Below are 13,739 nucleotides of genomic sequence, written 5' to 3' on the forward strand. Positions count from 1 at the left end.
TCCGCCTTCTTTCTTTGGTGTTTCCCTTTTGGTGTCCTCTCCCTATGTCTTCCTGGGTCTTCCTAGGTCCTTCTCAGCTCTCCTCCTTCTCTCTGCTTACCTCCCAGGCACCCTGGCTCTACCACTTCCTGGCCAGAGCAGAGCCCGCTAGCATCCACTAAAGCTGGGACCCATGTAGTCTGTTTTCCTCCCTTCTATCCTTGTAACCTGACACCCAAAGTTCTCTGCAGGGTTGCAACAGGGTACATGGTGGAACTGAGGCAGGAGGATGACAGTGTCAGGGGCTGGAAAGGGGAAGAAGGACATAAGAAGGAAAAAGAAGCAGTGAAGGCGGAAGCGGAGAGAAGTGAAAGCGGGAATCTGGGAGAGAAATCTGTACAAAGAAGGCAAGCAGGGCTAGAGCAGAGAAAGAACGGAGGTGGAGACAGAAGACAGCTCAAAAAGGCTGCTGGGGAGGGGCCAGAAGAAGGCAAGCTGGCTCTCCTGGGCTGCTTTATGCTGGCAGGTCATAAATCATGTGTGTGCACATGACACATGTATGTGGGGGCCCGAGGTGCTGAAAAGGATGGTGTCCACAATATTATCCTTTCGGCAGCCTCTTTGAGGCTCCTCACACCATGTCCCAGTATTCTTGATGCTCCCTCCAGAGATCATTCTGAAGGTACTTCCACATCTTCTCAGGAACAATCCTGCTGGAATGTTCAGAACCCACAGAAGAATCAAAAGGTCCCCTCCCCTCACTGCACTCCATGGCTGCCCACCAGCCGCTCCTGTCCATCTCTCTTCCCACTCTTCTTGTCTGTCCCCTCCTCTGCAGCAACCCCTCCCCCAGATTCTGGGGCCTGGGTCAAAGGGGAGACAAAGACAGGATTTATTACCAGTGTGGAGAAGCAGTCAGAACAGGGCTGAAGGCAAGGACTGACCTCCCTGCCATGGGAGGGGACACTGGGCTGTTAGAAAAGGCTGGAAGCCTGGGCTTTTCTGGCTCCTGCCCATAACCCCTAGTGTTCAACTCAACCTTGCTGCTTCCTTTTCTCTGAAAACAGAGAAGATGCCCCTGAGGCATTTTTTGGCCTCTAAAGGAAATTTTGAGAGGGAAACAGATGAGACTCCTGTCACAGGGTCACCCTCTTATGGGTATTGAGTAGGACTGGAAACCAGAGGCAACCAGGCCTCTAGTTGTTTCTTAGGTTAGGAAAATTAGGGATGTGGTACAGAGGACTGCTTTCTAATTTACAGAGGGCCCTCACATAGCAGGCCAGTCAGCAGGAAGGGAAGTAGGGGTCTTGAAAGACAGGAGGCATGGTTCCAGCTGAAGATAAGGCAACAGGGCTGCTCAGGGTTTACCATCTCTGCCTCCTGGGGTTCCTTCCTCTCAGGGCACACAGAAAAAGCTCCTCAGAAGACAGGATGTATGGAAGAGAGGCTAGTGTGATGAGGGGTTCTGAGAATCCAGACTGCTGATCTTCTGTGGGTGGACTCTTAACTTTCCCCATGGAGACCCCTCCAAAATCTTGGTGCTCCTGGAATCCAACACCCTGCTTCCTGCCTAACAGATGCTAGAGAGCAAAGTGGAAGAGCACCCATTTCTACCCAGAGCGGATGAGGGAAAACTTGAGATCCGCTCCCCAGCTCCTCCATACGGAGCAATCATTGTCTCTATTTCTGATGAAAAGCTAGAAGTTGGAAATTTTACTGGAAAGGGTAATGGAATGGGAGAAAACAAAAGAATTGGGAGGGGGCAGGAAAAAGGAGAGGCGATCCTGTCTTTTTTCTTAACCCCCCCCCCCACTTCCCTCCTTCGAGGAGGCAGATTTACAACCTTGGTGTTGGGGGGAGGTGAGCATACGGAAGACAGATCTGCAGTTTTGCCCTCTGAGTGTCTGGGTACTTAGCTTTAACTCCCCCATTAGCATCAATCCCCATCTTGCTGCCCATACGTCTTCTGACATCAGCTCCTTCCTCTCTGCAGGCCAGGTTTTCTGACCCTAAGTGGCTCTTAAAGGGCCAGTCTAGACCCTTCTCCTCTTTCCCCCATCTCACTGCGGGAAGGCGGGGGTATATATATATGCTGTGGCCATTCTTGCTGAGGCCAGTGTCACCCGGGTCATGGGTGGGGACAGGGTGACTTCCCCAGTTCTCTGTAGATCCCCCTTATGTCATGGCCCCTATCCTTTGTCTGCTACCTCCCCACGCCTAGAGCCAAGACGCTGCTGGCCAGGGGTTGAGAACTGGAGAAAGCATGTGGATCCTTAGGCAGATCCCCCACCCCACCCCACCCCCTGCCCATTTCCTGGAGGCCCAGGGCGAGGAGTGTTTTTAATTCTCAGCTAGCAATGGGGGTGGATAGGTTGGGGACGGAGGCTCCTAGGAGATGCATTGGGCGCCACATTCCTAGCCTTCTTTCCCAAGGATCCAGGATGTGGGCTCGGTGGGAGATTTCAAATCCCTTTTCTGTGAGGGAGATGTCTACCCCGAGAAACCTGCTTGCTAGCGCCTCTCCCCCATTCATTCCTCGGCAACTGAGTTAGAGGTTAAGTAACGGCAGATTTCTCCCGGTCTTCTGCAGAAAGGCTGTAATTGCCCACCAGGGCTTTCAAGAACGACAGTATGCTCACAAAGTTCCTCCCTGATCTGCCTTCCATCCTGTAAGTTGCAAAATTCAGCAGGCATCGGCGGGGGCTCTCAAGGGCCGAACCATTCTAACTCTTTTGCAGGTATCGAAAGCCCACCACCCACAGCCCCGGAGCTCCCTCTGGCTTGAGATTAGAGGGAGCCGCTGATGGGGTCCTTGGCAAAGTGGCCGTGTCCGAAATAGGAGCCCCCATCGCACCCCAGCGGCCCCTTATTTATCACCCTCCAAACCTCACTCCCAAAGAAGCATAAATATTCCTAATTCCTGAAGGCCGAGTCTAAACTCGTAAATCTAGGAGGTGGGTGGGAGGGGTCCCGCGCAACAAACGCTACAGATCTCCCAGGGCTGCGCGCCGCCGACCTCGGGCCCGCCGGTCTCCAGCGGCTCTCGTACCTCGCCGAGCGGCTTCCGAAGCGGCGCGGCGGGCACGCGCGGCGGGCACGCGAGGACGCGGGGGAGGGGCGCGCGGCCTCGCTCCCAGGCGCGCCCCACCCCCCCTCGGCGCCCACCAAGCTGTAAATCAGGGCCGAGGCCGCTGGGCCAATGGCAACGCGACTCGTAAATCGACCTGTCAAGAACAGCCAATGAGAGGTGGCGTTAAATCAAGAGCTGTCAGCGCTCGGCCAATGAGAGTCTCCGGGCTGACCATAAATCTGCCTGCGAGAGACAGCGAAGGAGAGAGAGTGTGTGCGCGCGAGCGAGAGCAGGCGGGCGGGGCCGTGGGGGGAGGCGCGAGGCGGGGACGGGCGGGCGCGGGCGGGCCTGAGACTGCAGTCTGTCCGAGAGACGCCCAGATGGAGAGGGACAAAGAGAGGCTTCGCGCGGGAGGTTGACAGATAGAAGTGGTGATCCAGGCACTGACTTCTCATCCGAAGAGTGCCCCAAGAGAAAACCCTCAGGAAAGCCTTGTTTTCTGTTCTCTTTCTCCTAACCCAGCCTTTATTGAAATTAGGAAGGGAGGAGATGATCGCAGAGGGCCCCCCCCCAAGGGTGAAACAGCTGCTAGTTTCCTTGCTAAATTTCAGTCCTTTGGTCTTCAGACTCTGAGTCCTCTAAATCTTCCCCTCCCCCAGCCCCCAGCAATCGAAGATTAGGAAGTCACTCTGATGTCTAAGAGCAGTCTCTGTGGTCGCTCCCTTCTACTTTGAGGAAGCTTTTGAATTGAATTGAAAAGTGAACCCTTTTACAAGCCTCAGAGTTGTCAACCTTCAGAATCTTGGTTGTTGTTTTGTTTTTTTCAAGACAGGGTTTCTCTGTAGCTTTGAAGCCTGTCCTGGAACTAGCCCTTGTAGACCAAACCTTCAGACTCTGGAAGGGCTGAGCAGGAAGAACTTTTAGAGTTTGCCTGGTCCCCAGAACAAGGCAGCTGTTCTGTAGTGCTAGGCAGCTGTTCTGTAGTGGTTAGTCCTTAATGCTGGCAACAGCTCTGGTTACACTTTGCCCTCAAACCACAGTTTATCACTTACTAGCCCTTTGACTTTGAACAAATTAACCTGTTGGTGTTTGTTTTCCCCTTTGTAAGAAAGTATAATAGATCTCGTCATGGAAATTTCATGCGTCCATGAAATATCTTTGCATGGTTTAGCGCTACACAGAGAGTACCCCTATTCTCAGTTTTCCACAGATCATGAAACCCGAAGCCTAGAGTGACCCAAGGTCTCAAGTTCATGAAGCTGCCACACAGGTCTCAGCTCCACAATCCCAGGCATCTGTCTGCACCCTGTCTCAGTAGACCGTGGAGAACATCTAGAAACAGGCTCTGGATTAGCCCTCCTGGGGCGGGGAGGGGGGTATCTTTCTATTCTTATTTCAATACTTAAAATTTTTCTTGTCTCAAAACAGGCATTTAGAGATAGAAAAGGGCCGTGTGGAGGGTCATCTTGTCAACCCAACCCACATTCCATCCCCAGCGTTCTCCTGGTGCTCACCCAGGACCTTACCCTGTCCCACCTTAGAGGAGGATAAAGGCTCTAGGAGTTGAGCATAGTGACTGACACATGAAATTCCCACCTTCCAGAATCTGAGGCAGGAGGATCAGGTATTCAAGGTCAGCCTCGACCACGTAGCGACACCACGTTTCAAAAGAAAGAAAAGAAAAACAATGATCTCAGCAAGGATTCCATGCCTTTAATAGTTAGCACTCTAAAACGCTGAGGCTGGAGGACCATGAGATGGTTACATGGTGAGACCCTTTATCAAAAAGCAAAACCGAGCTGGGTAGTACCGGCACACGCCTCTAATCCCAGCACTTTGGAGGCAGAGTCAGGTAGATCTCTATGAGTTTGAAGTCAGCCTGTGAGTTCCAGGACAGCCAGAAAAACCCTGCCTTGAAAAACAAAACGAAACAAAAACCAAAAAAATCCTCATTCTTCATTTTCCTTTCCAAGTTTGGTGGTGGTGGTGGTGGTGGTGATGGTGGTGGTGGTGGTGGTGGTGGTGATGGTGGTGGTGGTGGTGGTGGTGGTGGTGATGGTGGTGGTGGTGGTGGTGGTGATGGTGGTGGTGGTGGTGGTGTGTAGATGCAAATCCTGTTCCTCCACCCTTGGTCAGTGATCTTGCTGGCACTTTCAATACTCAACCGGAAGTCAGAAAGGAAGCACAGAGATCCAGCACCATCTGGTGGACATTGTGTTTCCAGGCGGTTTACAGAATGGAAGATGCTTGGGGAAGATGTGCCCTCAAGCCGTTTCTGCAGACTTTCTTCAGCATGGACAGGAAGATCAGAGAAAGAGAGCCTCCCTTGTACAACTGCCACCCACTAAGCTCAGTTCCATCTTCCCAGAGCACAGTCTCCACCTTGACTGTCTCCTTGCTTGGGACACAATGAACAGGATTCTTTGCAGGGATGTAACCTGTAGTGTTGAATAAACCTCCTGGCCTGGGTGGGTATCAGGGCAGTTTTATTAAGGAAAGAAACGCACACCTATAATTGTGTGTGTTTAATGCAGGACTGTCTCGAGTTTGAGGGCAACTTGGGTTAGATAGCAAGACTGCTCAAAGGGGGGGAAAGGGAAAGAAAGCTAAATCTCTCCAAGTCCCATACATGTGTTGCAAGCTGGAACCCTGTCAGTCACAGACTATGTCTATACCTGGATAGCTCTTTCTACATTGCTCTAGCACAGGTCACCCCAAAGCCTTAACTACTATGTTTCAGTTCTGATCCCGACTTAGATCTTTTTTCCCACATAAACATTCCTGGGCGTTAAAAGCGTGCAATGTGCAGCTAGAGCGGTGGGCTGGGAAGTGAGGGCTACTCAAACATGGGGACCTGGGTTTGGATCTCTAGCACACTTGTAAAAGCTGGGCGTGGATATGCATGTCTGTAATCCCAGCTCTGGGGAGGCCATGTCAGGAGGGTACCTGGAGTGTGCTGGATCACCAATATAGCCAAATTTCTGAGCTGCAGGTTCAGTAAGAAACACTGTTGTAAAAACTAAGCCGGGCACACATTCAACGCAATGCCCATCAAAATCCCAGCAAAATTCGTCAAAAACCTCGAAAGAACTATACTCAATTTCATACGGAAAAGCAAAAAACCCAGGATAGCCAAAACAATCCTGTACAATAAAAGAACTTCTGGAGGCATCACAATCCCTGACTTCAAACTCTACTACAGAGCTACAGTACTGAAAACAGCCCGGTATTGGTATAAGAACAGACAGGAGGACCAATGGAACCGAATAGAAGACCCGGATATCAATCCACACATCTTCGAACACCTGATCTTTGATAAAGAAGCAAAAAATATCAAATGGAAAAAAGAAAGCATATTTAACAAGTGGTGCTGGCATAACTGGATATCAACATGTAGAAGAATGAAAATAGACCCATATCTATCACCATGCACAAAACTCAAGTCCAGATGGATCAAAGACCTCAACATAAAGCCAGCCACACTGAACCTTATAGAAGAGAAAGTGGGAAGCACACTTGAACGCATTGGCACAGGGAATCACTTCCTAAATAGAACGCCAGCAGCACTGACACTGAGAGAAACAATTAATAAATGGAACCTCCTGAAACTGAAAAGCTTTAGTAAAGCAAAGGACATGGTCAACAAGACAAAATGACAGCCTACAGAATGGGAAAAGATCTTCACTAACCCCACATCAGACAGAGGTCTGATCTCCAAAATATACAAAGAACTCAAGAAATTGGACACCAGGGGGCTGGAGAGATGGCTCAGTGGTTAAGAGCATTGCCTGTTCTTCCAAAGGTCCTGAGTTCAATTCCCAGCAACCACATAGTGGCTCACAACCATCTGTAATGAGGTCTGGTGCCCTCTTCTGGCCTACAGACATACACACAGACAGAATATTGTATACATAATAAATAAATAAATAAAAATAAAAAAAAAAAGAAATTGGACACCAGAAGATCACATAATCCAGTAAAAAAAAATGGAGTACAGACCTAAACAGAGAACTCTCAACAGAGGAATCTAAAATGGCTCAAAGACACTTAAGGAAATGTTCAACATCCTTAGTCATCAGAGAAATGCAATTCAAAACAACTCTGAGATTTCATCTTACACCTATAAGAATGGCTAAGATCAAAAACACTGATGACAACTTATGCTGGAGAGGTTGTGGGGAAAAGGGAACACTTCTGCATTGCTGGTGGGAATGCAAGCTGGTACAACCCCTTTTGATGTCAGTGTGGCGATTTCTCAAAAAATTAGGAAACAATCTTCCTCAAGACCCAGTAATACCACTTTTGGGTATAGATCCAAAGGATGCTCAATCGTGCCACAAGGACATGTGCTCAACTATGTTCATAGCAGCATTGTTTGTCATAGCCAGAACCTGGAAACAACCTAAATGTCCCTTTACCGAAGAATGGATAAGGAAAATGTGGTACATTTACACAATGGATTACTACACAGTAGAAAAAAATAGTGACATCTTGAATTTTGCAGGAAAATGGATGGAGCTAGAAAACATCATATTGAGTGAGGTAACCCAGACACAGAAAGACAATTATCATATGTACTCACTCACAGGTGGTTTTTAAACATAAAGCAAAGAAAGCCAGCCTACAAACCACAATCCCAGAGAACTTAGACAACAATGCGGACACTAAGAGAGACTTACATAGATCTAATCTACATGGGAAGTAGAAAGTAGAAAAAGACAAGATCTTCTGAGTAAATTGGGAGCATGGGGACCTTGGGGGAGGGTTGAACTGGGGAGGGGAGAGACAGGGAGGGGAGCAGAGAAAAATGCAGAGCTCAATAACTATTAATTTAAAAAAAACTAAGTTGGGCGGTGATGGTGCATGCCTGCCTTTAATCTCAGCACTCAGGAGGCAGATGCAAATTTCTGTGAGTTCAAGGTCAGCCTGGTCTACAGAGCTAGTGCCAGGACAGGCTCCAAAGCTACAGAGAAACTTTGCCTTGAAAAAAAAAGGTGGAGGTGGCTGGAGAGATGGCTCAGAGGAATAGAGCACTGGCTGCTCTTCCAGAGGTCCTGAGTTCAATTCCCAGCAACCACATGGTGGCTCACAACCATCTGTAATAAGATCTGGTGTCCTCTTCTGTACTGCAGGATACATGAAGGAAGAAACCTATATACATAATAAATAAAAATCTTTTTTAAAAAAAACAGGTGGAAGCCGGGCGGTGGTGGCGCAGGCCTTTAATCCCAGCACTCGGGAGGCAGAGGCAGGCGGATCTCTGTGAGTTCGAGGCCAGCCTGGTCTACAAGAGCTACTTCCAGGACAGGAACCAAAAAGCTACAGAGAAACCCTGTCTCAAAAAAAAAAAAAAAAAAGTGGAAAGAGACCAGGAAAGACACCACACGCACACACGCATGCACACCCAAACACCCAAACATGTGCAGAGTGGGTAAGCGTGATGCATTTATTAATAATTGACCTTGGGTGACGCAGGACTGACACATTGATTCCTGGATGGAAAGGGGTGTGCCCAAACACCGATGAGGTTGTCTGTAAAAATGTCCAAGGATCAAAGGGCTCCTATCCTGCGGACCACGCTCGATGCTGGGCTGGCCTGATGAATGAACTACCAGCTTTAACGGAACCGACGGAAACTCTGTGGCCCGCGTTTCAGGATGAAGCCATATGCGTGGCGGAACTGGCGGTTCATGGCTGCGTAGAGTACCGGGTTGATGCAGCTGTTGAGCCACGTGAGGTTGGCAGCCACCATGTGCACTAACCGCGGAGCGCGGCCCCTGGCGTCCAAAATGTTGACCAGCAAGAAGGGGATGTAGCTGAGGACGAAGCAGAGGAACACCGCGAAGCACATGCGCGTCACCTTTCCGAATTCCGATGGGGCATCCGGGGCTCTGCGCTCTCCTGCAGTTTCCCGGACCCTATGATGAGCTTCAGGAAGGCCTCTCTCTACAATATGCTGGGTTGCCTTTCTGGTGCCCTGGTCCCCTGCTTCTGACGGGTCACCTTCCAAGGTCTGCGTGGTCGAAGCACTGACTGACACAGATGAAATCCCCTCACTGGGTCCTTTTGAGGCAAGCCCGCTGTCTAGCTCCTGGAAGTGGCCAGGCATGGCCTCATCTGTCCCAGCCACCTGGTGAGAGCGGATGCTGGCCCTCTGCAGCCTGTAGTGGTCTAGCGCTCGAGCAGCACGCTTCACTTGGCGGTGGATGAGGCAGTAGAAGACGCCCACACTGCTGAGCCCAAGCACAAAGAAGATGCCCATGAGGATGGTGGTGTAAGGCCGGCCTCGCACGCGGTCAAAGCTGCAGGTGCAGACCAGTGGCACCAGGACAAACACATGCCAGAGTGGGGCAAAGCTTGCCACCCCCACAATCCAGCTGCCTACCAACGCCAGCGCGATCCCCCTGGCGCTGAAAACTTGGGGAAAGAGCTTAGGGTGGGCGATAAGGAGGTAGCGTCCTAGAGCAATGAGACAGAGGGTGAGAATGGAGACAGAATTGGAAGTAAAGAGGAGGAGGCCGAATATTCTGCAGAAGATGTCGCCAGTGCGCCAATGGAGGTGGAGGTATGTGTCTACGGAGAAAGGCTGCAGGAGCGTGCAGTAGAGTAGGTCAGCCAGGGTGAGGTTGGCAATGAGTAGGTTGAAGCGGGTTCGGAGCTTAGGACGAATGACCAGTGCCAGCAGGGTGAGCACATTGCCCACGGTGCCTGTGACAGCCACGACCACGCCCCAGATAACAGCAAAGTAACGATAGCCCAACACGGACTGGTGGTAACAGGAGAAGTTGGTATTCGAGGTGTTCCACATGGTAGAAGCTGAAGGGAGATGAGGGGGAGGCGGAATGAGAACTTGGTGTTTGTCTTGCCTCGAATGAACAGCTTTGTCCCTCACCCCCGTTCTGCTCCTAGAATTCACTAGAATTCACGGTTCTGGAAAGCCTTTCCCATGCCACCTCAGCTCAAAGCTCCCAGCTCTCTCTGACCTTTCTTTCACATTCTTAGACTTCTTTCCTAAATTCTTATCAACTGTCTCTTTTGGACACCTGTTAATTCTGTTTCTCTCAACCCCAGACCTCTCCAGGATGTGTGGAATTCTTCCCATTACCCTGGCATCCTTCTCCCTTCCTGAAGATCAGTCAGGAGTCCCTTGTCCTCTGCTCCTCCTTCTGCACAGTGAGCATTCATCTTTCTTTTTGTTCTTTGATTGTATTGTTATGTAGCTCAGGCTGCCTCAACTCACAGTGGTTCTCTGGCCTCAGGTCTGTACCAATATTCTCCTGACCTCAAATGTTCTGATTGTAACTACCTGGGAAATGAGAGAACTAAGTAAGTGAGACTGTTACACACACACACATACACACACATACACTCACACACACATACACACACACTCACACACACATACACACACACTCACACACACACACATACACACACACTCACACACACACACATACACTCACACACACATACACTCACACACACATACACACACACTCACACACACATACACACACACTCACACACACACACACATACACACACACACATACACACACACTCACACACACATACACACACACACACACACACACACACACACACACACTACATGCTCACCTGAGATTCCTGGTGTTCACACTTGTCTTCAGTAAACAAAGTCCAGCTCACTTAGTGCAGCCTCCTTGGGGCAGTCAGACTTCCAATCTTAGTGGGAAGTAGCCAGGCTTCCAGCTGGACACATAATGCTTCTACCACGTTAGACCGAAAGAGTAAGAAACTCCCTAATTACCCAACCTTATCCACTTCCTCCCCCGCCTCCAGCCAGTTCTAGTAATTTTATCTTGGCTACTAAAGTCCAAGCTTATCTGTTGAAATCCCCTGCAACTTACTCCAGAGTTACTTCATTCTTCCCTTTGTGCTTCCGGACCCCAAATGATGTTTCCTTCTGCTCTGTGTGGCAGGACCTCTATAAGGTCATTGCTGAGAACTGTTGATCAGGGAGACAATGTCAGATCCTCCAGACCACTTCTGTTTTTGTTTGAGACAGGGTCTGACTCATTATCCCAGTCTGCCCTAGAACTCATAGAAATGCCCCTGCTTCAGCCACTTGAGCACTGTGAGTATAGGCATGAGCTACCACACCTGACTGGACCACTTCTCTAGATGTCAGAAGCCAAGAGCATGTTCTAGAAGCAATGGTAGAAACCCAGAGTTTAAAACCCAGAGAGCTTAGGTTTGTTTGCAATAGCACGTCCTTTCTTCTCTTCATGGTCTGGAGATGGTTTACATCAGCACATCTGAGAAGTGGAGTCAGATAAAAAGATGTGGGTTTAGGACTGGAAAGGGGGCTCAGCCCGTAAAGCCATGCCATGGCCTGAGTTGTGTTCCAGGACCTATATGACAGAAATAGAGAATCAACTCCTGCAAATCGTTCTCCAACTTCCGTACAAGTTCTGTACCCTGGCTGACCCGGAGCTCACCATATAGATCAGGCTGACTTGGAGCTCACAGATATCCACTTGCCTCTGCCTCCCAAGTGCTGGAATTAAAGGTGGGAACAGGAGCTGGTGGTGCAGGCTGACAATCACTGTTGGATCTCGAGACATGCCAGAGTTACACAGTGAGTTCTAGGCCAGTCTTGGTAATTTTAGTGAATGAGAATTTATCTCCAAATAAAAAGTAAATTTAGAGGGCTAGAGAGATGGCTCAGTGATTAAGAGCACTGGTTGATCTTCCAGAGGTCCTGAGTTCAATCCCCAGCAAGCATATGGTGACTCACAACGATCTATAATGAGATCTGGTATTCTTTTCTGGCAGGCAGGTAGAATACTGTATACATAATAAATAAATCTTTAAAAAAATAAAGTAAGTTTCCTTTTTTTTTTTTAGTTTTTGAGACAGGGTTTCTCTGTACCTTGGGAGCCTGTCCTGGAACTAGTTCTTGTAGACCAGGCTGGCCTCGAACTCACAGAGATTCGCCTGCCTCTGCCTCCTGAGTGCTGGGATTAAAGGTGTATTCCACCATCGCCTGGCTTCCTTGATACTTTAAAAAAAAAAAAGCAAATTTGACCGGTTGTTGTTGGTACAAATCTTTAATCCCAGCACTTGGGAGGCATAGGCAAATGGATCTCAGTGAGTTTGAGGCCAGGCTGATCTACAAACTGAGTTCTGGGTCAGCCAGAGATGTTACATAGAGAAACCCTGCTCAAACAAACAAACAAAAACCTTACCACCACCACCAGAACATAAACTAATCAATTAATTAAATTTGGCTGAGGATATAAGTACAGCATTTGCCCAGAATGTACAAGGTCCCAGGTTCAAGTCCCAGAGCTGTTTAATCCAAGTACATACCTGTAATCCCAGCACTCCAGCACTCAGGAAGTGGAGAGATCAGAAATTCAAGGTCATCCTCAGCTATGAAGTAATTCTGAGGCTAGCCCAGGCTACAAGAGACTGTCTGAAAATAAATAAATTAAGCCAGGTGGTGGTGGCACACTCCTTTAATCCCAGCATTTGGGAGGCAGAAGCAGGTGGATCTCAGTGAGTTCCAGGTCAGCCAGGACTGTTACATAGAGAAATCCTGTCTTGAAAAAAAAACAAACAAAAAATTTAAAAAATGAATTAATCAAGGCACAACACTTAGGAGGCAGAGGCAGGTGGATCTCTGCGCTCAAGGATAGCCTGGTCTATGTAATGAGTTTCAGGACAGCCAGGTCTACATAGAGAAACCCTGTCTCATAAAGCCATACCAAAACAAAATAAAACCATAGATACTTAAGTAGAACCAGGTTGTTGATTCCTGCTTGCAATCCCAGGTCTAATGAGTTAGAAGCAGTAGGCTTCCTGGCATTTTGAGGTCAGGAAGGGAACAGAGACTTTGTTTCAAACACAAATGATGACTTCTGTTTTGTGTTGTTTGGTGGGGCTCTTAATCAATGAGACTGGAGAGCTAGGGTGTGGCTCAACGGTACAATACCTAGGGTTCAGGTCCTAATACCAAAAGGAAAGGTAAGGAACATGGAAGGAGGACCAGGCTTAGGGAGAGGGGTGGATGATAGATTCTGTTTTGAAACACCAAGTTTGGGGCATATCAGTTTCCCAGCCTCTCCAGCTCATCTCTCTGATCCCTCCCTGTCAGCCTCCTCACACCGGGCCCAGCTACTGTTTTCCGCCCATTTAATTTTTTTTCATTTGTAAAGTCTGTTTATTTATTCTGTGTGTGTATGGCAGGAGAGTGAGGAACCTGCATGCCATAGTGTAGATGGATCACTTGGGGGAGCATCAAGAACTAAAGTCCTTAGAGTTGTAACAAGTTCCCTCACTGAGCGCCTCCTTCATTCCTTCCTCTGAAGGGCCACCTTTGCCTTCTTCCTTCACAACCTTTCACGTCTGTTTCTAACAGAATTATTTACGTGTATGGGTGTTTTGTCTGCATGTATGTCTGTGCACTGTGTGCATGCCTGGTACCCTGGGAGGCCAGAAGAGGGTTTCAGGTACTTAATTGCCATGTGGGTGGCAATTGAGCACAGATTCTCTGAAAGAGAAGCAAGTGCTCTTAACCACTGAGTCATTTCTGTAGCCCCGTCTCTTCTGCCTTTTTTGAGTTGCAAAGTAGAAAAACCCATTTGATGTACTGGGGCCCTACTTCAGTTGATAAACCCAGGGGGCCTATTCCTATTTGATG

At 48.8% G+C, this 13,739-nt stretch overlaps 1 protein-coding gene across 2 annotated transcripts; it reads right to left on the minus strand.

Annotated features, from left to right (window-relative positions):
- Positions 1–8,486: 8,486 nt before the first annotated feature.
- On the minus strand, positions 8,487–10,802 carry Gpr84 (G protein-coupled receptor 84). 2 transcript variants are annotated; one of them, XM_075960858.1, is made up of 3 exons: positions 10,670–10,802; positions 10,155–10,355; positions 8,487–9,865 (listed from the first exon to the last, which is right to left on the minus strand). In XM_075960858.1, the coding sequence occupies exon 3, from the start codon at positions 9,855–9,857 to the stop codon at positions 8,667–8,669; it is 1,191 nt and encodes a 396-aa protein (XP_075816973.1). In that variant the 5' UTR covers positions 9,858–9,865; positions 10,155–10,355; positions 10,670–10,802; the 3' UTR covers positions 8,487–8,666. The 2 variants fall into 2 exon arrangements, with proteins under 2 accessions (XP_075816973.1, XP_075816972.1); XM_075960857.1 differs by lacking the exon at positions 10,155–10,355.
- Between the last annotated feature and the right edge of the window lie 2,937 nt (positions 10,803–13,739).

Source organism: Microtus pennsylvanicus, chromosome 2, assembly GCF_037038515.1.
Source record: "Microtus pennsylvanicus isolate mMicPen1 chromosome 2, mMicPen1.hap1, whole genome shotgun sequence".
Classification (NCBI taxonomy): Eukaryota; Metazoa; Chordata; class Mammalia; order Rodentia; family Cricetidae; genus Microtus; species Microtus pennsylvanicus.

Excerpts from the sequence above, each read along its gene's own strand:
- Gpr84 (XM_075960857.1), bottom strand. The coding sequence starts at position 9,857 with ATGTGGAACACCTCGAATACCAACTTCTCCTGTTACCACCAGTCCGTG.